The sequence below is a fragment of the Lissotriton vulgaris genome, chromosome 6 (assembly GCF_964263255.1).
Source record: "Lissotriton vulgaris chromosome 6, aLisVul1.2, whole genome shotgun sequence".
NCBI lineage: Eukaryota > Metazoa > Chordata > Amphibia > Caudata > Salamandridae > Lissotriton > Lissotriton vulgaris.
The window spans coordinates 167,349,195-167,371,048 of record NC_141694.1 but is presented as its reverse complement, the minus strand read 5'-3'; the positions used below and the strand labels follow the sequence as shown (position 1 = coordinate 167,371,048).

Sequence of the window (21,854 nt, the reverse complement as noted above, 5' to 3'; positions counted from 1 at the left end):
AAGTGGCTGCATAGCTGTAGCTCTTTCCCGCCACGGTGTATCTTCACCAGGTGTGACTCTCTTCGGAATAATACACGTTTAATAAGACACTACACACTCAAAAACGTGTATTCAGAAATTCTTAGCAAAGTCGTTTGCTTTTTTGAAAGGTAATGTGTGTGTTTATGGTTTAACCGTTATCATTTATTCTGTGGAGAAATGCATAACCTCCCTCCCCACACGAATGCAAAGATACACAATTGCTGCACAATAAAGGAATAGACCAGTAGGGTGGGTGCTGTGTGGTAGGAGCGCTTCCGTCTCTGCTTCGAAGCACCTCTTCTAGTCTGCTGCCGGAAGCGGTGACTCGAGCTAACCTCTGTCGTGATATTGTTTCCCTTCCAGAGCCAAGTCGAAAAACGGGGGCAGGTCGTTGCGGGAGCGGCTAGAAAAGATCGGGCTGAACCTGCCGGCGGGTCGGCGCAAGGCCGCCAACGTCACCCTGCTGACCTCCCTGGTGGAAGGTAAGACATGGCATCAGCGCCACTACTGCGAGACCCACAGGTATCCTTCCGCACCGGTACTACCACAGGTACCCACACCCCCGTCACTGCAGAGCTATCCACAGGTATCCTTCCGCACCGCCACTACTGCCAAGACCCACAGGTATCCTTCCGCACCGCCACTACTGCCGAGACCCACAGGTATCTACCACACCGCCACTACTGTGAGCCCCACAGGTATCCTTCCGCACCGTCACTACCACAGGTACCCCCTGCACCGCCACTACAGCGCTACCCAGAGGTATCCTCCCGCACCGGCACTACTACCAGACCACAGGTATCCGACCGCACCGCCACTTCTGTGAGCCCCGCAGGTATCCTTCCGCACCGGCACTGCTACCGAGACACACTGTAATCCTTCCGCACCGTCACTACTACCAGACCCACATGTATCCTTCTGCACAGGCACTACCACAGGTACCCCCTCTGCAACTTCACTACAGCGCTACCCACAGGTATCCTTCCGCACCGTCACTACAATCTCACAGGCATCCTTCCACAGAGTTTACTAGTACCCCGACCCACAAGCCCTGCACTTCCACGGGTATCCTTTCCTGCCCTCGAACACACGGGCAACCTTTCTCATTTACACTTTGAACACAGGTATACTAGCACACCTGAAGCACGAATCACAGGTATTCTTCCGCACCTGCACTACAACTGCGAACCACACGTACCCTTTCGTATGTGCACAGGTGCCCTTCCACAGACGCGCTGAGAACCTCGGGTATGCTTCCGCACCTGCACTGCCAACCACATCATTCTTGGTTTCGAGATTTTCTTCCACATATTTCCACGAAGAACGGTTCACCACATCCTTTTTTTGCGAGTAATTTCACGAATATGTATTCCTCTATATAAGCTTTAAAAATAGAGGCAATCCAGATGGAACATTAGAAAGAAGCACACAAATAGAAAGTAAGACTTACAAACTAGGGGCGCAACAAGCGAATTAATTCACGTATGTTTTCAGAAAATGTTAAAAATAACTCAACTGCTACTGCAGTGCCTCATCTGTAATGGCGGTGTGTGTTTAAAATAGTACCTCAAAGCCATTCGTTTTAATGCATAATTAAGGCCCGCGTTTGCCTCACAGCTCATTTAAATTAGTAACATTTTAAATTGGATATCGCACGCTCCACGGGTGTTTATACAAGGGTTTATGTTTTCGTCGTCTCTATGGCTGCATGCTTGCTGGTTCGTGTGCGCTAAATTGACGCTTTGTGTGTATGTTAGGACGTGATTGTGCATGCGTGTTCGTGCATACGTGCGCGTGTGTGTATACATAAACACGGAAAATTAAGGTTTTGGTATTGGCTCTTGTCTTTTAATGCTTGTGCACGTGTCTATTCATGTGTGTTTTCGTGTGCATGCCTTAATGCAGTATCTGTTGTGATTGCACGTGCCAACGCTTAGGGTGCATTTAAGTGTTGTGCAAACATTCCACCGTGTGTATTCATGTGGGACACATTCTATGTGTTTGGGTGCACGAGTGTTGAGTTGTGCAGATGTGACATGGCGGCGTATGTTAACACCTGCTTGCAGTTTGATATAGGCTGGTTGTGTCTACAGATGTGTATGCTGTTTGCAGTGTGGATTACGTATAAAGCCGACAATCGTTCTCGACGTGCATTGTGTGTGTATATTTGTGGGGCAGATTTGTGCTGCTGTTTAGTTTTACGCGGACGGTTGTGTGAGCGTATTTGCGAGGTGAATTGCGCGTGCAAAGCTGTGTGTATTATATGTCGTTTGACTTGTGTTTCTAAGAATGTGTGCTGCTTCTGTTAGTATGCAATGTTGAACGTGTGCATATACATGTATGTTTGTAGTGTAATTTCGCGTGTGTATGTACAAGGCTGTGTTGAATGGTTTCAGATGGTGTTGGGTAGTTGGTGTGTGTGTGTGGAGATGTTTTTGTTTGTTGTCAGAAGAGGTCGAAGTGCATAAAAAAAAGTATGGGAACTGTGATGCTGCTCGTAATGGAGGTGGGTGAGTGAGCGTTGAGGCAGGGTCAAAGGCGCGGCTAAAAAACTAAATATTCTGTAACTTTTTTCGATCTTTCACCTTCCGGTAACTACATATAAAATAACTCCGAGCTTAAATGAGAACAATGCATGTTAATCAGTGGGCAATGCATGGACTTTCTTTGTTAGACCCTTGTTAGTTGATGCACTGCAGGGGTCTGTGTGTGTAACGAGAGAGCCACAGAATTAAAACCTGGTTGGTGCAGTGGAGAACAGGGACTTGTGTATGATTAGTGGTATGAGGTCCCCACCTGTGACAGAAATCACTGTGAATAAGCAAATCATTATTTTAAACTTGCATTGCATATTGTATAAAATAGGCTGCTACAAAATGAACAAAAAGGTTTAAGAAAAAAAAAGTGCTTCCAAAATATAGGTTTTAGTGATACCCAGACTGTACGTAGGGTATTTTTTTAAAAACTGTCTTTTAAAAGCGCACACCTCATAGCTCAGCTGTTAACTACCCTTTAGCACCACTTAAAAAGAATACATGTGAGTCATCAGGGAGCTTAGAGTAATTCCATCAATTAAAACTAAAACCCTTTAAACTTACAGATTGACCAGTTGTGCACATTTACATTTCTTTCCGGGAAGCAGGCACCCGGGCAAGAAGGCTTGTTTAGCTCTTTGCTCCTCCCTTGGTTTCACAGCACAGGAGACTCCCTCCTTATTTCAACTCTCGGAATTAACCATTCCGTGACGGTTGTCTTTTCTCACAAAGTAGGGGAACTGTTATTCTTAATCTAAAAGTGTGGGCACGTTATGCTCATCGGATCCCACTCACTTCGACCTCTGTGAGTCAGTTGCTGGTAGATATGATGTCTGATGTCGCTGGTGTGAGCTGAAGGTGTATTTGAATGGACTTTCTTAAGAGTAGTTGGGCGCCAAATATGTATTTTTGTGACGCTGCCCCATTTTTTTGTTATTATTATTTTTGCAATTTTATATAGCTAGACATGGCCCTAAGGCATCGGAGCGCTTTACAGCACACAGGATACAGGGTTCCAGTGCATTACAGCAATAGAAGTTCAACTCGGACGTTTACACCAGTATACAAGTTACCACAAGCGACAGTTACAACAATTGGATCATATAACTAAGGCAGATCAGGGCACAGTGGAGAGAGGGCTTTAGTCTTGTGGAGGGTGAATTAACCCAGATGTCTGTTAAACAGGAGGAGCTTGAGGTTCTTTTTGAAGGTTGCTAGGCAGGTAGTTTGACAGAGTGAGGGAGACAGGGAGTCCAGAGGCACAATTAACCCCTTCACTGCGGCGGCTATTCCGACGCAGTGCTAAGGGGGTGGGGGGGCCGCGCAGCGGTCCCGTGCTCGTGACGGAACCCTTCCGTCACGGCACGCGGGTGAGCTTTGCTTGTGACGGAACGGTTCCGTCACGGCCCCGCCCGCGCTCGAGAACGTTAGCGCAGGCGCGGAATTCGCGCCGCGCAGGCGCGGCAAGAGGGCCGTGACGGAACCGTTCCGTCACCAGCACAGCCCACCCGAGGCTCGTGATGGAACGGTTCCATCACGAGCATGGGAGGGGTTAAAGAGATATGGTAGACTTTGGAAAGGGGGAACCCAAGTTCGAGCTCTGACTTGGCCTCAACATCCTGTGATTCTGGGCAAATTACTCAATTTCCCTGTGGTAAAAAAAAAAAGAAAGAAATCTGATCTTGTGAAATGTAATCTGGTGATCATGTAAAGTGCCTTGAGCCAAGTTAGCTCTATATAAAAGTGCAAAAAAAATGGCAACCAATGACTGACCTCCTTCTTGGAGAGTCACTCCCCTACCTCCAGCAATTATTAGAGGGCAGCACCGGAGATTTGTGCCTTGGTCGACCCAGTTCGCCAGGGGTGAGATCTGAGATGTGCCCAGCCGCTCACGCCACCAACTGCTGCTCACGAGCAGGCAGGTCCACCCCCATTGGCATCCATGCACTTTCATATATAAAGAGACAGGGTCGAAAAAATACTGTGGCCAGATCTCTCCTTTGTGTGTTTGATAGTTTGACCGTTCCCGGCCCCCGCCCTCAGGCAACCCTTTCAAGCCCTCTGCATGGGGGGACGCTCCGCAGGAATCCCCCCGAGCGTCCCCCCATGCATTCTCCCACTCTACAAAGTGCATCTGTGGGGTTTGATGACTAGAAGCACAGGGGGCAGGAGGCTGACACCAGGCTGGCTGCGGAGAAGAAATGTATGTGTTCTTATTAATAATTCCCGCCCATTCATGTCCGTGTTAGTAAACTCCACGCGCAGTTAAAGATCGGCCCGTCTAATCCCACCCGATTACACGCCATCTGCAAATCACCGACACATCTGCAGACCATGAAATTCGACAGCCACGCCTTGACCATTTACAGCAGAACGGACCACAGAAGTCACAGAAACATCACAGTCCATCGCATGATCATAGAAACACAAAACAATTATAGAGCGCCCGCCAGAGGCTGTACTTTGTTCCCTGCCGCTTTAAATGGGAAGAACCATGATATAGGATATACTGTCATATTGAAACATACACTTAAAAAAAGAGAAAATAGCACAAGCCACAGAACATTTGCATGTAGAAAATATATTTTAACACTGGTTGTGAATTTGTCAAATGCCGAATATCGCATTTCTAGGGACCGGAGTGTAAGTTGCGGAAGTGACGTGTTCGCATTATTACACTGACGCCAGGGTTATCCCCTTTCCCTTCCAGGTGAAGCTGTCCACTTAGCGCGGGATTTCGGATATATCTGTGAGACGGAATTCCCAGCCAAAGCCGTGTCCGAGTATTTGAACCGACAGCACACGGACCCCAGCGACCTGCACTCCCGGAAGAACATGCTTCTTGCCACCAAGTAAGTTGTGGTTTATAAAATATATTTTTATTTTATTTTAGTGTGGCCCCCACGTCCGGCCATATCTGTATGAAGCGGCATCTTAACACATTGGCATTGCTGTAGGATGCGCTGATTAAAGTATCATACATAGGAAGTCTTCCAGAATGCACACACTGTCAATGGCCAAATATTTCTGAGGGTGTGTCAAAAACAAAGTGAGTAAATAAGTATAAAGCTACCCACACAGAGGATTAGTGCACATCTACACACTCACTCACACGTGAACTTCGTGTATTTCAGTGTGTGCTCGGCCCCACACACAGTGAATAACGCACAGCAGCACGCACGCACACACACACAGCCTTCGTACGTTTGTGCACATATACAGAGATAAGTAATACATATCTGCTCACACATATTAACTCAGGCTTCGGACATGTGTAACACACACGGACATACACATGCACACTTTAAATGTGCACAAAAGCCTCCGCTGCTCATATATTCCTCCACATCACCCATCAGGTGCTTCCAGGGACCAAGAGGGAGCATAATCCTGAGTTTCAACCAATCCCTGAGAGAAGCTGCCCGTAGCTTCTTCCAGAGAAGGTTCCACAGTCGCACCTCAACACCATCCTTTCCCATTCTAGCTCCACAAAGGGGGTCCCTTCTGAACACGTGGACAGTGAGTCTAAACCAACAGGTGGTGTCACTTGAGTCTAAGTGTGGCATGACCGTGGGTGGGTAGGATCCTCTGAATACCACCATGTGTACTGGTCGCTGCTTTTTTTCAGAGGTAGGCCTAAACCCTAAAATTATTTATCAAGAACATCGAGAGGCTATCTTTCCCCCCCTGTACTAGTGTTCTAGAGTCCCAGAAGCATGATGTTGGCCCATTTTTTTCCCCAGCTGCCTCACAGATGGTCACGAAATATCATCACATTGATGACTACACTGAGGTGAATGTATGACATTGTTCTGCATTCTGTCCATCACCTGTTGTTTTTGCATTTGTCACCCTGAGTGGGACGGCTATGCTCAGACGTGAGTCCTGTGCTCTCCATGCCACTGGAGTCAAGCTATACAGGCTGATGAGGGCTGAACGCCTGAAACCGGTCCTAGGATGCTTGTTTCCATTCCAGGGAGGACCTGGCTTGGCAGTTCAGGCTGTACCTTTCCCGGGGCACAGGGTCAAGACTGATTTGCATATGGCTAGGTTCAAACTGGAATGGCATGGTGAGCAAAAAAATGATGGATTTAGGCCCAGATCTCTGTACTGGGGTGAATGTATGACATTGTTCTGCATTTTGTCCATCAACTGTTGTTTTTGCATTTGTCACCCTGAGTGGGACGGGTATGCTCAGACGTGAGTCCCGTGCTCTCCATGCCACTGGAATCAAGCTAACCTGGCTGATGATGACTGAAAGCCCGAAACCGGTCCTAGGATGCTTGTTTCCATTTCAGGGAGGACCTGGCTTGGCAGTGTACTTTTCCCATGGGGCACAGGGTCAAGACTGATTTGCATATGGCTAGGTTCAAACTGGAATGGCATGGTGAGCAAAAAAATGATGGGTTTGGGCCCAGATCTCTGTACTGGGGTGAATGTATGACATTGTTCTGCATTTTGTCCATCAACTGTTGTTTTTGCATTTGTCCCCCCGAGTGGGATGGGTATGCTCAGACGTGAGTCCCGTGCTCTCCATGCCACTGGAATCGAGCTATCCTGGCTGAAGACGGCTGATAGCCAGAAACCGGTCCTAGGATGCTTGTTTCCATTCCAGGGAGGACCTGGCTTGGCAGTTCGGGCGGGACTGTTCTCATGAGGCACAGGGTCAAGACTGATTTGCATATGGCTGGGTTCAAACTGGAATGGCATGGTGAGCAAAAAAACGACGTATTGAGGCCCAGATCTCTGTATTGGAGTGAATGTATGACATTGTTCTGCATTCTGTCCATCAACTGTTGTTTGTGCAAGTGACTACTGTGCAGTAGCCATAAGTCTATAGGAAGGCAAATGACAAAATATTGAAATTCGAGGAAACTGATTCATTATAACATTTTGAAGATGGGTCACAAGAAAGTTCATATCCCTGTTTGCTGAATAAATTGTATAAGGCACAAAAGTTCAGGGCAAAATAGTAACCTCATCTGAAGTGATAGGTTGTGGTCTCATTGTCAGTGGTAGTACCTAAAGTGAAAGTTTGATGCGGTATCCTCTTAGTTTCCTCAACTTTTCATACTCTAAGGATTCTGTTGGATCTGAACCCTAGTTAAGTAAACTGTTTGTCCAGCAGTACAGAAGCTGGAAAGGGCCAAAACACACCACTGTAATGCTGCATTGATCAGATTACTAAAGTGCTGAGGCGCGTGCTTTACATGCAGCAAAACTGTACTGCCTTTTACTGCTGATCCAATCACATCACTTCCAGAGTAAAGGTAATGCACCAATTGCCTAGTAAAGATGTGGGCACCAGCACATAGTGTTTTACAAATTTAGCACTGATGTGAGGTTACCAGCAATTGGGGAGAGAATGTGGACTAATGGCTAGGCTGGTCGCCCTTGGAGCTGGGGATCCGGGTTCGAGTCTCGACAGGGACGCTCAAATTTCTGCGATTCTAGGAAAATCACTTTATCTCTCCGTGCCTTTAAAAAATGAATACATAATGTGTCTGTCTGTAAAGTAACAGGTGCTCATGTAAAGCGCGCTGATACCTCCGGGTCTAGTTTGAGCAAAATAAAACTCCACAAAAAAACAACCGGGCTTTCTTGTTAAAATAATCTGCAGTCCTTGCAACAGATGGTTCTGGGGTCTATAGATGGCAACATGGTAAATAACATTGATTAATTAACCTTTCTCTTGTTATGAGGCAGTTGTGACCTCTCTTTAAGCTCAGCAATGGGCTGCTTTAGTGATCTATTTATTGCTTTAATAAGACTCATGCTTTCAAAATCATGTTCTCTGAAAGTAACCACCTCTCTTTTCTCAGCTAAATCTAAAAAAATTCCCAGAAGAATTTTTATGAACTCAGATGTGTTGCATCTAGGACAAAATAAGCCCCCAATAACATGTAGCATTACAACACGTGCATTGCATCATGTAAAAGCACAACACAACATAAACTAATGCAAATGTAAACTTTTATACTCCCACGTACCATCTGGGTGTAATTGGCCTCCAGAGTGGGCCTTGCTTCCTATCTTGGTTGGAAAACAGAAGAAGGCTCAACGTGTGCAGAATAACAGGAGGGTCACATGGTGCATGCTGTGTACCTATAGTCTTCGTGTAAGATCTGCTCTCACTCAGTAGCCACATGCTCATATTCTGTGCACCAAAATCCTTTATTGCGGGGACCTAAAATGGTTGCTTGTTGAATGTGGAATTCTGTATGAAAAAAGACTTTTCAGCGGCGACAACCAATTCTGGGTAATATTCGTGCATAAACTCATGGGGATCACACATGCCACTCGGCAGTGGCATCTGAGCTTGTGGAGGAGAGGGATCTAAACTCTGGATCTTCAAGTCCATCTCTCACAAGTCCATCCAGGCTTCCCCCTCGGGGCTGCTAGCCATCTCCACAATGAGACATTTCAGGACCCCAGGGAATGAAAGCAGCACACCAGTGAGGTTAAGGCAGGACCTCTGGGTTTACCTTGCACATAGCTCTGCACCAGTAGACAACTAGCAAATGATGATGCAACTGGCTGCTGTGACTCTTCTGGTAGGAAACTATCTCAGCCTTATGTCTGTGTGCAGCAGTGTTTGAGACCACCTCCCGCCTGGACACAGAGCAGATGCCTGGTGCCCAGATCCAATACTAGGGTTGATGGCCTTCTGTGAAGATCCTGTATGCTCAGTTACTCGTTTCTATCTGACTCAGTTGAACATTGTCACCCCTGGATTCAGGCCACTTCATCCATTGGAGGTGAGCGGAGGGGGGAGGGGACCTTCCAGGAGAATAGCCATGGAGCTAAGAGCCGCCTGTCGCGCTCTTTGGTTGACGTTTGGCTCCCACCCAGCCTTGGGGGTGATCCCTTCATGGCAGGGCATCTCCAGGAGATACTTCTTTAATGGTTCGAAAGCACCACCCTCTCTAGAGGCCTCTTCATCCTTAAACTCTCTGTATCTCATTGCCCCAACAACACCTGGATATTACAGCACTGAGGGCCACATCCATCATTGTAAGGTTTTGCGATTCCTTATTTGCGATTTTTAGGGAATCGCAAAATGGGATGCATGATTTTATTCGCATAATATTTGCGATTCGGTAAAAATCGCAATTTTTACCGAATCGCAAATATAATGCAAATTCCTAATTGCGATTTCGCAAATCCAATTGATTCCTATGGGCCAAAAGGCCCATAGGAGTCAATGGGAAGGCATTTACAAATTGCTAATTTGAAAATGCGATTCCCAATTTAATGCATTCCAAGGGTGCAGAGGGGGGGTCCAAAGGACCCCCCCTGCACCCCTGAAATGTATTTTAAAGTGCATGTTTCACACACACATGTCCTAAGGACATGTGTGTCTGTAACATGAAAGTTTAAAAAATGCATTTTTGAGCATTTTCATGACTTTTCTCAAATTACCACAAGGTTCAACCTTGTGGTAATTTTCACCCCCTAATTGCTAATTCGCAATTTGAAAAACAATCATGCATTGCTTTTAAGGAATCGCAAATTTGCGATTCCTTAAAAGCAATCGCATTTTTGGAAATCGCTAAAAATAGCGAATTTCACAAAAATGTATGATGCATCCCAAAAACTTATTTAGGAATCGCAAACGGACGAATTTACCGATTCACACCGTTTGCACTTCCTAAATAGGTTGGTGCATGTGGCCCTGACAGTTTCACGCATACCTTTTACTCCACCCAATGATTGGCGCTCAATCTGTCGGCACTGGAAGCCAGGACCAGCCCAGTCCAAAAAGCACCCTTTGCAGCTGCGGGAACAACTCCATCTGTTCGTGTGGAGAACCCCCATCTAAGGAGTTCAACAGGAGAATGCACTCAGAGAATTGACCCTCAACCTGATAATAAAAACAAACATAACACTGATCCAGCCACTGCACTCCATAACCCTAATTTCTTCGATAAGAAACTTCTACACCACTTACAAAAACATAACTTTCAATATATAACTGGAAGTCTCTGCAAGTGCATTGAACCAATCCTTGTCAATATTCTCCCACAATTTTTTGTGTTCTTTTTTTAATATTACTTCAGCCTGAATTCAGTAACGTAACGGATCTTGGTCATGATTAGGGGTGGGCATAATTAACAGAATTTTGGTCGCTCTTCGTTACTCTTTAACGTGGAGTTCTGTCCAAACTCTGCCAATCGCTGCGTGGCAGAATTTTTCTCCCCAGAGGCTCCGGAAAATGCAAGCTGGTTGTAAATGCTCTTGATCTCCTGTACAGATCATTCCACTCCATGTCCACTCAACATTAACTGCAGGTCATCCTCTTAACACCGGACTCAGGGTGAGCTCTTGCTCTTAAACAATAACTTCTCACTGAGGTACACTCTCTCCGACATCATCTCAACATTCGTAACAATGAGCTAAACCAATGCAGTATGTGATGAATGCATGCAGCTGGGTGCAAGCGTGGCCAATAACCCACATGTTGGGCTGTATAAAAGTCCTGAAATTATAAAATGAATATGCAGACCACACAAATTGCTTTTCTTTTTTTATTGGTAAAATAACTTTGTTACTTTATTAAACTATCATTGCCCTCAGATGGGAGATGGGCAGGGCTTGTTCCCCAAGCCATGCGCCTTGAAAAGGTTCTGCACCATGGGTGAGGCTGTTGTCGGGTGGTATACTGGAGGCGTGTGCAGTTTCACAACACAAGTCACTGTAACCCTGTGTTGTGAAACATGCTACTTCTGCACTATGAGCAAAGCCACTGGAATAATGCTTCAAGATAGGGCCAAACTTTGAGGCAGGTTGAGTAAATTATGCACAGAATGGCCTTTATCGGAAGGGATAGTGTTTAAACCATGGTGAACTACTCCCTTTCAGCCCTGATCACAGTTTTATTGGGGATACAAGAGGCTTATTAACAGCAAAGGGAAAGGGATGGCGAGCAGGGGCAAATGGGTCTTCAAAAAGGGCCCCACAAATAGTTTTTTGCCTGGACCCCACGAAACCTTCTGACTGGCCTATAAACTATATACCAACAGCCTCACCGCTGACTGGATGTTGGACCTCTGCCAAGGGCGCCCAGGGTTGAACTGTGGTGGCATCACTTACCCATTGCAGTTCGGGATAAGGACCAGCCACTGTGTGCCCATTAAAAACGAATTGATAGAGAGATCTTAAATTACATATGTTTGGTATACAGACATAAAAGGGCCTTTAGTCCAGGTCATTAACACGAGAGCTGCAAGGTTCCATCAAGGCCTCTTTAGACATATTGCAGCACAAACCGATGTTTGAGGCTGGACTTGGGACTTCAATGCACATTTTTTGATGCAGGATTTCTCAAGCTTACTGGTTGCCTCTGCCTGGAGAAGGGCTTTGTTTAGAAGCTCGGCAACATATTTTGTGCAATAAATGACATCTAATGTTCCCATTGGCTTCCCCGGCCCCTGCTGACTGTGAGACTTAGGAATGAGCAATTGCTCTGTTTCCAGTAGGTGTAGCCCAATCACAGGTGACATGGATGTATAGAGTTAGAGATAGAAAGACAGTGAGACGGCTGGATGGACGGACACACACAGGTGATGGCCTAAAGGGGGTATACATGTGTGGATTGATGAGTAGGCGGCAAGACAGACAGACAGATCGACTCTTGGATAGGTAGTAACAGCTAGCAATAGACCGGTATGGAAACTGAAAGGGAACATTAGATTGAGCGAGACTGAGAAATGGAGCAACCGATTAATAGTCATGTAGAGAGAGTGAAGCACAAGCAGATAGAGAAACAAACCGCTCCAACAGTAGGGCAACAGGCAGAAAGATAGGTAGGCAGGAAGACAGACCACCCATGTGGCTCCAGCAGGCACAGCCTCAGCCCTAGTCACTCGTGCACTGCTCTCTGAGAGGGGTGGCTACCTGACAGGCTCATTTATACAAATGTATGGATGGATGAAAAATCATTTGCTCACATTTGCCCAGATGTTTTCTGGTCTTGATTTGAATTTGATTGCCCTGTTCCGCTGGGTCAAAAGATATTAATGTCTCAGGACTTTAATTGCTTGCAGGCCTCCGCGAGGGCTTTGAAGAGCTCACATTTCTGGCTCATTAGCATTTCTTCGCTATATTCAAAGTTGCCTTTTCTGCTGCGGTGTAACGAATGAGACACGGTTCGGGGACCCTTGCCATGTCCCCCAAAACCCCTTGAACCCACATGATTTTCAGATTACTTTCAAACACCCTGTCAGCTGGTGATCGAAAGAGGACTTCTACGGGGCGCCTCTCCGCACTCACCTCTCTCCACCTCTTGTGCCTCCCGTGCTTGAAGAAAACCACATTGTAGAAGGAATAAAATGGCACCCAACCTGCCCCATGACGTCAGTAGTCCTGTCTTCACTCCTAAAAGTATCAGGACATAAAATACTGCCCCCTTGTGCCAACTCTTGAAAAAAACGTAATTTAAATGCTAGGCAACAAATAGATCTATATGAAGGACCTCGTGCACTTTGGGAAGAAGCATTCAAGAGCAATATGGGGAGCTTTAATTAACTTTAGTAAACATTTGTACCCCACAGAACATACTGGTTTACTTCTAGACTTCTATGCAACGAATCACTATCTGATTGATTGGTTGCATATGCACATTTCTAAAAGTAAACCGGTGTGTGTGTATGTATGTGCATGTGTGTATGTATATATATATATATATATATATATATATATATATATATATATATATATATATATATATATATATATATAGGCTTCACTTGCATTTGTTTCGCTGTGCGCTCACGAACGGGTGCTTTAAAACGCGGAAATGCAAACCGCGATAAACATGCACGCTCCTTCTTCCGTTTTCGAAGAATAAAGCACTCATGGGGGTATCCACGTTCAGCACGATTTATTTTTCAAATAGTATCAGCCACAACATGACGCGTTTCGGCTACTGCCTTACTCGAATGTTGTTCATAGACAACAAGACAACAAGAGTGAAGCTCGACTTGTCTGCGATGTCACTCAGAACCCCGAGGTGAAAAACATCAACGTTATTCATTTTTACCCATCTGTAATTTAATCTTGTATATGGCCCCCAAAGTCATCTGCCTCTGCTTTCAGCTACTGCGCAGGGGCAGAGGATAATGGGAAAGCTACACACAACATGCCCTCTGCTCACTGACAAAAATGTGAAAAATAAATATCATACCAGCTATCCTTAACTAAAGCCCACCACCTTCCCTGCTTTACTTTCCCCTCCTGCAGCTGTGCTGTCAGTCAACTAACAGCAGAAGGTTTGGCTCTTAAACAGTAAGGCTGGGCCCAATACTCATAAACACCACCAGAAAGCCAATACTGCTATTTCTCTACCCATTACTTATGAAAGTGACTCATGGACCAACTCAATGTGACACCAAGATTAACTTGATTCTTTTTTTATTTTTACTTATTCATGATTATTTTTTCATTAATGTATCAACAAAGTTTCAACAATTTACACCTAACAAATTTACAAACTACACCCACATTTATATGTAAGATTCAATTTCAAGATATCAAAATGTACATGACCAAAACACAACATATAACATAAAATAATTCATGACATACTTTTTGACAAGGATAAAACAGATACAAATACATTTGAATGTAAACAGAAGACAAAAAAACCTTTAGCACATTTTGAAAAATTGCCTTTCTAAGCTTTAAATTCGAACCAAACGGTGCACTATTCTAAATAAACCCACTGTACAACAAGCATCAAAATGTATTCCCTTAGATTTTTGAAAAAAAAGATTTTTCATTTCTATGCTTGAACGTAACCAGGGGTGACTCTCTTTTTGTTGAACTTGTTTGGAAAATGCGTGGTGGACGCGTTTCGAACCCAACCGAAAATATACTGGGTTCTCATCAGGACCAATAGCTTTTTAAAGAGATCAGCCGATCTCATGTGTTCCACTCATGAACTCTTATTGGAAATTTCTATGTCAAGCGGAGACCACTTCTGCGCCATTCACATAGTGGTTTGAAATGATCTTTCCGATTTTCTTTTTGGCGTGCAACGCTGTCTCAGCTCTCAAAATCTTTCTATTCTGTAACTATGGAGGGGACGGCGTTGTTTTCAACTATCGTTCTCTTCTGGCAGGGTTGGGTTTCAGACAAGCAGCGCTTTGCTGATAGGCTCTCAGAGAGCCCCGGCACCTGTCCTGGAAGGCCGTTATGACGTCGCAACAGTTGATAACCAGTTTTGCCATCAACTGTTGTGATGCCATAGCAAGGAGTTATGACTTTCAGAAACTTCAATAAACCATAGAAGCTTTCTATCAGCGCCATGCAGAACATGACCGTAAGCCCTGGAAGAGTTTCCTCTGTTAATGTGGTCACCTTACTGTCAACGGCACACTACCTTTTCAGTTCCAGCCTAATGCATTATGGGTTTTGTAATCTTGGTCTGTTTCTATTGAACCAGCAGCACTGACACAACCACTTGTTGACAATTATTTAGAGAAGAAAACAAAATAAGAGTGAGATCATGGTGCACCGATGGCATTGAGTCAGCAGACCCATCCCATGTTGCCTCAGGAAATGCGGCCCCCCTCCGCCCTCTGTTTCTTGGCCCAAAGTGAAAAGGAACTTGAAAAGTTATGGAGATACATTACAAATACATCTCGAACATTTTGTACACCAAAGCAAATTTGAAAGTACAGGAATGCACAATGTAGCAAAACTAAACTATATTCCGTGGTTATGACCCTTCTTCTCTTTTTTATTTTTCTGCAGGCAGCTTTGCAAAGAGTTCACAGATCTGCTGGCCCAGGACAGGACGCCCATAGGTAACAGCAGGCCCACCCCCATTCTGGATCCGGGAATCCAGAGCTGCCTGACGCACTTCAGCCTCATCACGCACGGGTTTGGGGCGCCGGCCATCTGCGCCGCTTTCACGGCCCTCCAGAACTACCTTACAGAGGCGCTCAAGGGGATGGACAAGATGTTCTTGAACAGCAATTCCAGCAACAGGCACACTTCCGGGGAAGGGAGTAAAAACGGAGACAAGGAGGAAAAGCACCGGAAGTGAAAGCGCGCTCTGCCCGCTGCCATTTTAGCTTTAACATATTTGAACCGGCTTTGGAAAACTTATATTAGAACATTTAATACAAAAAATATAAGAAGGAAATTTATGCCACAAAAAACGGACCCAGGGTGCACCAGGGAGTAAATATCTTGCAACAGAACTCTTGGAGTCTTTGTCCAGGATTTTCCATCTCTTTCACCTATTTTGGAATGGCGTAAACACACAAACAATAACATTTAATCATACAGGAAGAGCTGGAGGAACAGTACGGCCATCCCTTGTTTTATATTTTGCAGTATGAATACAACTTCTACGGGTGTGAGTGCTGGTGTATGTATTTATACATTGAAAATATAAATGTGTATAAATCTAAATGTGCGTATGAATCATCATACGCATTTATAACACACATTTCTACAGTAAATGTGTGCATATTTTATGCACATATTTAAACGTTTATAAATGTGAATATATATATTTATACACACACATGCATATATATCTAATATGTATCTGTATGTGGTTAGGTGTAAATATATTTATACATTCACACCCGCACATTTAAACAGTCCCTAAAAATACATGTTATGAAGATATTTCGACATCTCTCCTTGAGCAGCTTTTCTCCTACTTGGAACTGTGGCTGGTGCATTTGTAGTCCTCTCTTGATTTCTACTGATCAGCGACAGCACTCTCCACTGGCCCAAGAAGCAGTGTTTACAGCTCCAGGCACTTACTGAAGAAGGCAGGCAGAGGCTTGCTTTTGGCAAAGGGATGTCTCGTTTGTTCGCGGAGAACATGGACGAGTACCCAGTGGCAATCACGTGGAAGACTTTTCAACTTCATTTAGGAGTTTTTATATTTCCATCAGCGTGTCCATTACCCGAGATATTTAATTTGTTACAATGTTGTGTGGTCTGACAATTTTAAAAACTGCAAACAAAAAAAAAAACTTTCTATAGCTGTGTTCCACTGTGGGAATGCAGCAGTCGTTTTGCTTTTCTACTATTTTAAACGGTTTGCCCACCTCGCTTTTTGAGATTCTTGAACATGTTACCATACTACACGGTTTATACTGCATGCGGCCTCTCAAGGAAGTTGCCTACTTCTTACATTCAAATTGGCATTTCAAATTGTGATTAATGGAATACCAGGTTGTGCCATACAGATGACAATGGTTTGCATTTCATAAGCTAATGTGTGAATATAGTGAAATCATTCTCACACGAGGCTAACTACTGGAACATTAGAAGATGATATTCATGTCGCAATTTGCATGATCTGTCTGTTCATTGATGATTTGCCTGTCACCTCCGGTCAAGGAAAAATATTGGTGTTCTATAATCACGCGCTACTTGTGAAAATGTGCTGCTGTCTCTCCGGAACAAGTGTGGAGTTGTTCTAGTATCCTTTCGTCCATCCTCTGGCTTGAGACGCCAGTTCTTTTGGCCAAGCCCCAATGTCAACACCAACAACTGTTCTTTAAAGGGAGAGGGTCCTATTTTTGGCCAGTATTTTAGCTTAATGTGTTAGTAATAGAATATGTGATTGGACATAAAATCCTTCTCCTCAGCATGTTCTATTAGTTAACACACGTTTATTGCATGTATTATCCAACAGTGTGAGTGATAGCATGAAAGAAATGTAAAAGCTTTCACTGATAAAAGTGCATTAAATTCCTTTTCCTTTTATTTTAAATAATTTTAGCCCATCAGAAAGCTTTCTAATATCCCTTTCGCACTACGTCTGGTGAAAAAATAATAGTAACTTGCTATTTATTGATCAGTACCACTTTTTTCTTGCCTATTCTAGATGCTACAAGAACAGTTGTTGGTATTTATCAATTTAAGGACCACAGTATCCGGTGAACGTTTATCTCACAGAACAAAATTCCTTTCCTTTAAACTCAGACTTCCTGCTTAGTTGCGGTTCCTTGCCTTAATCAGTCCATCAGGGTCTGGATTTCACACATTGTACCAATGTGTCAGCAGTCTTACAGTAGTGAACGATCAATTTTGCAGTCGCATTTACACTCTGAACAATACGGAATGTAATTTTCAGCTGGTAAAGAGGTTGTTTTTGCACTGATCTTTCAGTGCAAATTCACTTGCAGGTCAGTACAAAACCTGGAGGAAGAAATGCCCACTCGGCAGTGCAGAATTGTTCAATCACAAGTTCAGTGCTTAAAGTGTGTCCCTCAAATGACATCTTGAAAGTACACCCTAGCTCTACGTGAAGTTAGTACTCTTCCAGTCTGATAATTGGTGACTGTCTTAATGCTCTGATCAAGCACACACAGGGATAGATTTATCAAGAATTTGCATTGGTTCCGTCACAAAAAGAGATTCAAATGGTGCAAAGTCTTTATTTTTAAAATTTCCCTGCAAAGCATTGTTTGCACTGGAAAGCTTCCTAAAATGTAATTCAAATAGCACTTTGTACTGATTTGGGATACTTTGCATCAGGGGGCATACAATAGGTAGTACAAGGGCGTTCCGATTCCATCACCCATGGCTCTTGACACAAATCCCAATTTATAAACAATGACAGATGGCTATTCAGCAACAAAAAAAACACAAGCCAGGTGCTTGTAAAGAGAACTGTTTTTATTTCTCCTAACTTTTACCAAGTTGCGTGTGTGCTGCGCCATAGAACACACTTACCATGTAGTATGTCTAAGAATAGAATTTTGTATTGTAATGGTGCCCTTTCAGTTCAAGCTCTGTGGTGGACATCTCTTACACACCTTTGCACTAAGGTATGTTTGTGTGCGGAGCTAGGCAGCCTGAAGGAGCACCGGTGCTAGGGAAGCGAGCAGCAGCACAATTACTTAGAAGATATGACACAGCCCTGCTTTCTACTCTTAGGGCAACGCAGCACAGAAACTTTGGTTGCTACGTTGCTCTGTAAAATAGTAAATCTCCCCCATGTGCTTTACTGCACTACTACACTCATCGTGCGATTCTCTAGGACTGTGCCTTCTTCAGTATGAGACAGACTGTCTCTGTTTGTTATAGGGCGCTTATTGTTAATGGAACAAGCTATACAGCCATAACCAAGAGTAACAAAGATACGTACAAGGAGCACAACAGTGGTGTCAACAGAAATTTCCATCTACCACACAAGGCCATCATAGCAGTGGACAGGCAGGTCAATAACGGGTATGATTCGGTTTCACTTTCAGTTTCAGGGAATATCTAAAGTGCAGCAGGGGAATGGTGGCAGCCTCGTGGCGCTAGACACTAATAAGTAGCAAAAAGTAAACCACTTAGGATATGAGAAAGGACAAAAAGATGCCTTCCTCGCCCCAGTTATGAAATGGAAAGAGTTACAGACACATTTATTCTTTCAAAATTGAACTAGTACAGCATAGTTCGGAAATATCCCTCCCAAAACTCTATTAAAAACATTATACTATTAATGTACATGCCTTGTCTACTGGCTGGATGCTATTCCTGCAGTTTCTACCTGGAACTGGTCCCTAGACCTGGTACCAAATTAGTACTTGCGTGCACAAAAAGTGGTCCTGTGTTGGCAAAATATAAATCCTGATACACCTTCTCAGGGTGTGTGGATTTTCAAGATCACATTTTTATTCTGCGCAAAAGTACACTTTTTTGAGGGAAATTTTCACCTGTCTAAGTGTGTGTGAAGGGAAAAAAAGGGACACAAGATATTCTTAGGGGGCGAAAAGTGATGAACGACCAGGCAAACGCTCATACGCGCCCTCAAGGTTAGACCTTTGTGGGTATTCACAAACGTTCTCCACTATGTTCCCTGCTCTGAAGCCACATGGATCAATATTACTCCTGTAAACAGGAGGGCAAAGTGTGCTTTCCATGATGGGAAAGGGAACCGATCTCCTCCACGTTTAATGTCCACATAGAGGAAGTGGTTTCTCCATAGGGGAAAATGTGTTCCCTGCTAAAGGATTTTCCACATAATTAAGTATGATTCAGTAGGAATATTCATGCAAATGATGGCTTTTTTTACATTTTAATGATATTTGTTAAGTCTTATAAATGCCTGGTATGTAGTTCAAAACATGTTATGTGTATTTGTGAAGTACACTATCAGTCGTAAGGGTATATGGGGAAATATGAGTGCATTTTCAACTTTTCAAAAGATGTCTGTGAATCAGTCCCATGATCACACCACAATAAAGACAGTCTGTCCCTTCTCAACTACAGAATAGCTTTTAAGGGGGAACCTCTGGCTTTCAATTGTATCCAAATATGATCCCATCAGAAGACACAAAGTTCTTTTATTGCATAGTTTAAAACAGGCCAGTTAGCGGTGACCTGATGCAGCACCTTTTATTTTACTGATATAATAGTGTCTTCTATTATCGAAGGGTGCAGAAAGTTTTGCTCATGGGATCGTTTTGAGGTATGGCCTACAAACAGCATTAGCTGTTTTGCCAGTCCAATGGTTTCCCCAAAAATATAATAAAAATATATACCTACACACACAAATCAAGGGGCTTTTGGTCAGCCACTTTCGTCCAATGGTCTGTTGATATATCATTCACATTTTGCTCAGACCCATCACAGCATCCAGCAGTGGGTCAGCCCACTTCAGCCATTAGCTGTTTTGCACTATGAGTCATGGTTTATCCTGATTGCTTGTGCACAGCCATCGGTAAAGAAATGCACTTCAGTACCAAGTACCGTCTATCTGAAAGTGGGGTCCACATTGTGGGTTACAATGTCTCGAATCTCCTGAGATCTTTTCTGGCCGATAGGACACAGACCGTGGACCTGAGTAAAGATAGATCTTAGCCTTTCTCTCTCCCCTGTGGGGTGATGCAGGGGTCATCTCTTAGTCCCACATTATTTAATTTGTATTGGTCACCTCTGGCAGCTCTGATTAGATCCTTTGGGTTCCAAATGACCTCGTATGCGGACAACACGCAAAATGTGTTGTTTCTTAAGAATGGCAAAGAAGTGGAGAAGGGATCAAGATGCCATGACTGCATGCAGGCGAACGGGGTTGGATGTCTTTAAAGTGCCTGAAGCGCAATCAGGAAAAACAGGTGATTAAATTTGGGAACATCACTAACCTCTGGACGTCGGATTGGTGGCCAACTGTAATGGGCACGCTTCTGGCCCTTGCTGAGAAGGCTAAGAACTTGGGGATGATCGTTGATTCTAAACTCTCCTTCGGTGACCAAATTAGCAAGGTCGTCTCAACCAGCTTCTACATTCTTAACACACTTTTTAAGGCCCTTTGGGGCATTGGTCCTGCTTTCCTGAGACAAGGTATATAATGGTACATTTCTGGAAGAGCTCTGCGCTCTTCAGAAGCAAAACAAGTGCTCGTTCTTTGTTTTAAAAAAGCCAGTTGGGGTGGCAGGAGCTTTTTTCATTGTGCTACAAAAGCCTGGAACAGCTTGCCTCTGCACCTTTGAAACTCAACCGAGCTCCTCCCCTTCAGGAAGGGATTGAAAACATGGCTTTTTACATGAACAGCCTCATTTTATCTATGTCCAGGTAGGCAATGCCCAGCGCCAGGACAGCCTAGGTTAACAGAGCGCTTTAGAAGTTTTATTAACTTAACATTAACTCCTTAATTCTTTATAGGTTTATACTTTCCTTTTTTTTGCGATTTTGAAGTTCCGCTATTTAACAAAACTCCTTTACTTATAAGAATAGATCATCAGTTGATGTTTATTGCTGCTTTTATTCCCAGAACGATGCCATAGGCTAATGCTAGGCTTCATTTTCATTTTTAATAAATCGACTTGCTGCAAACTAACACAATTCAAAATGAAAAAGTAACCTTGAAAAACATAATGCAAACCGACCTGGAGAATCACTTTCCTTACCTGTGCCAATATCTGTTTGATAAAATATTTTTGTACATGGATTCCATTCCCTTGAAGAGACCTGTATGGCCGCCATCTTTATTTTATGCCAGACTCTTCCAAGAACATCCATTTTCTTAATGTAGCAGACATAATTCAATGTCAGTTTAATTTCAAAATGCGGGCGGGCAAACGAGGTTTAAGTTTGTATATATTTATTTATGCTTAATTTAATGGGAAATTGTAAATATGGCGAGCAAGTACTTGGGGTTATTTATCTGTGAAACTATACCTCTGTGAATGGGTGGAACACGCTTGACCTTAGATAGTCACCTCTGATTTTTTTTCTGTTCTGTTAGAAACAAACTGTTATGGTAATGGGTAGAAATTGGTTCTTGTCCAGTGATGATCTGATTTACATTAATAAAAAGATTGTTGTGATTTT

At 43.8% G+C, this 21,854-nt stretch overlaps 1 protein-coding gene across 4 annotated transcripts in view; it reads left to right on the top strand.

Moving 5' to 3' along the window:
- TFAP2B (transcription factor AP-2 beta) overlaps nucleotides 1-21,850 on the top strand; it is a 92,477-nt gene extending 70,627 nt beyond the window's left edge. For all 4 annotated transcript variants that reach the window (XM_086926203.1, XM_086926201.1, XM_086926204.1 and 1 more), the window contains 3 exons: nucleotides 385-503; nucleotides 5,266-5,407; nucleotides 15,312-21,850. In XM_086926203.1, the coding sequence (XP_086782329.1) occupies nucleotides 385-503; nucleotides 5,266-5,407; nucleotides 15,312-15,606 (556 nt within the window). In that variant the 3' untranslated portion in view covers nucleotides 15,607-21,850. The remainder of the gene's footprint in view (nucleotides 1-384; nucleotides 504-5,265; nucleotides 5,408-15,311) is intronic.
- The last annotated feature ends 4 nt before the right edge of the window (nucleotides 21,851-21,854 follow it).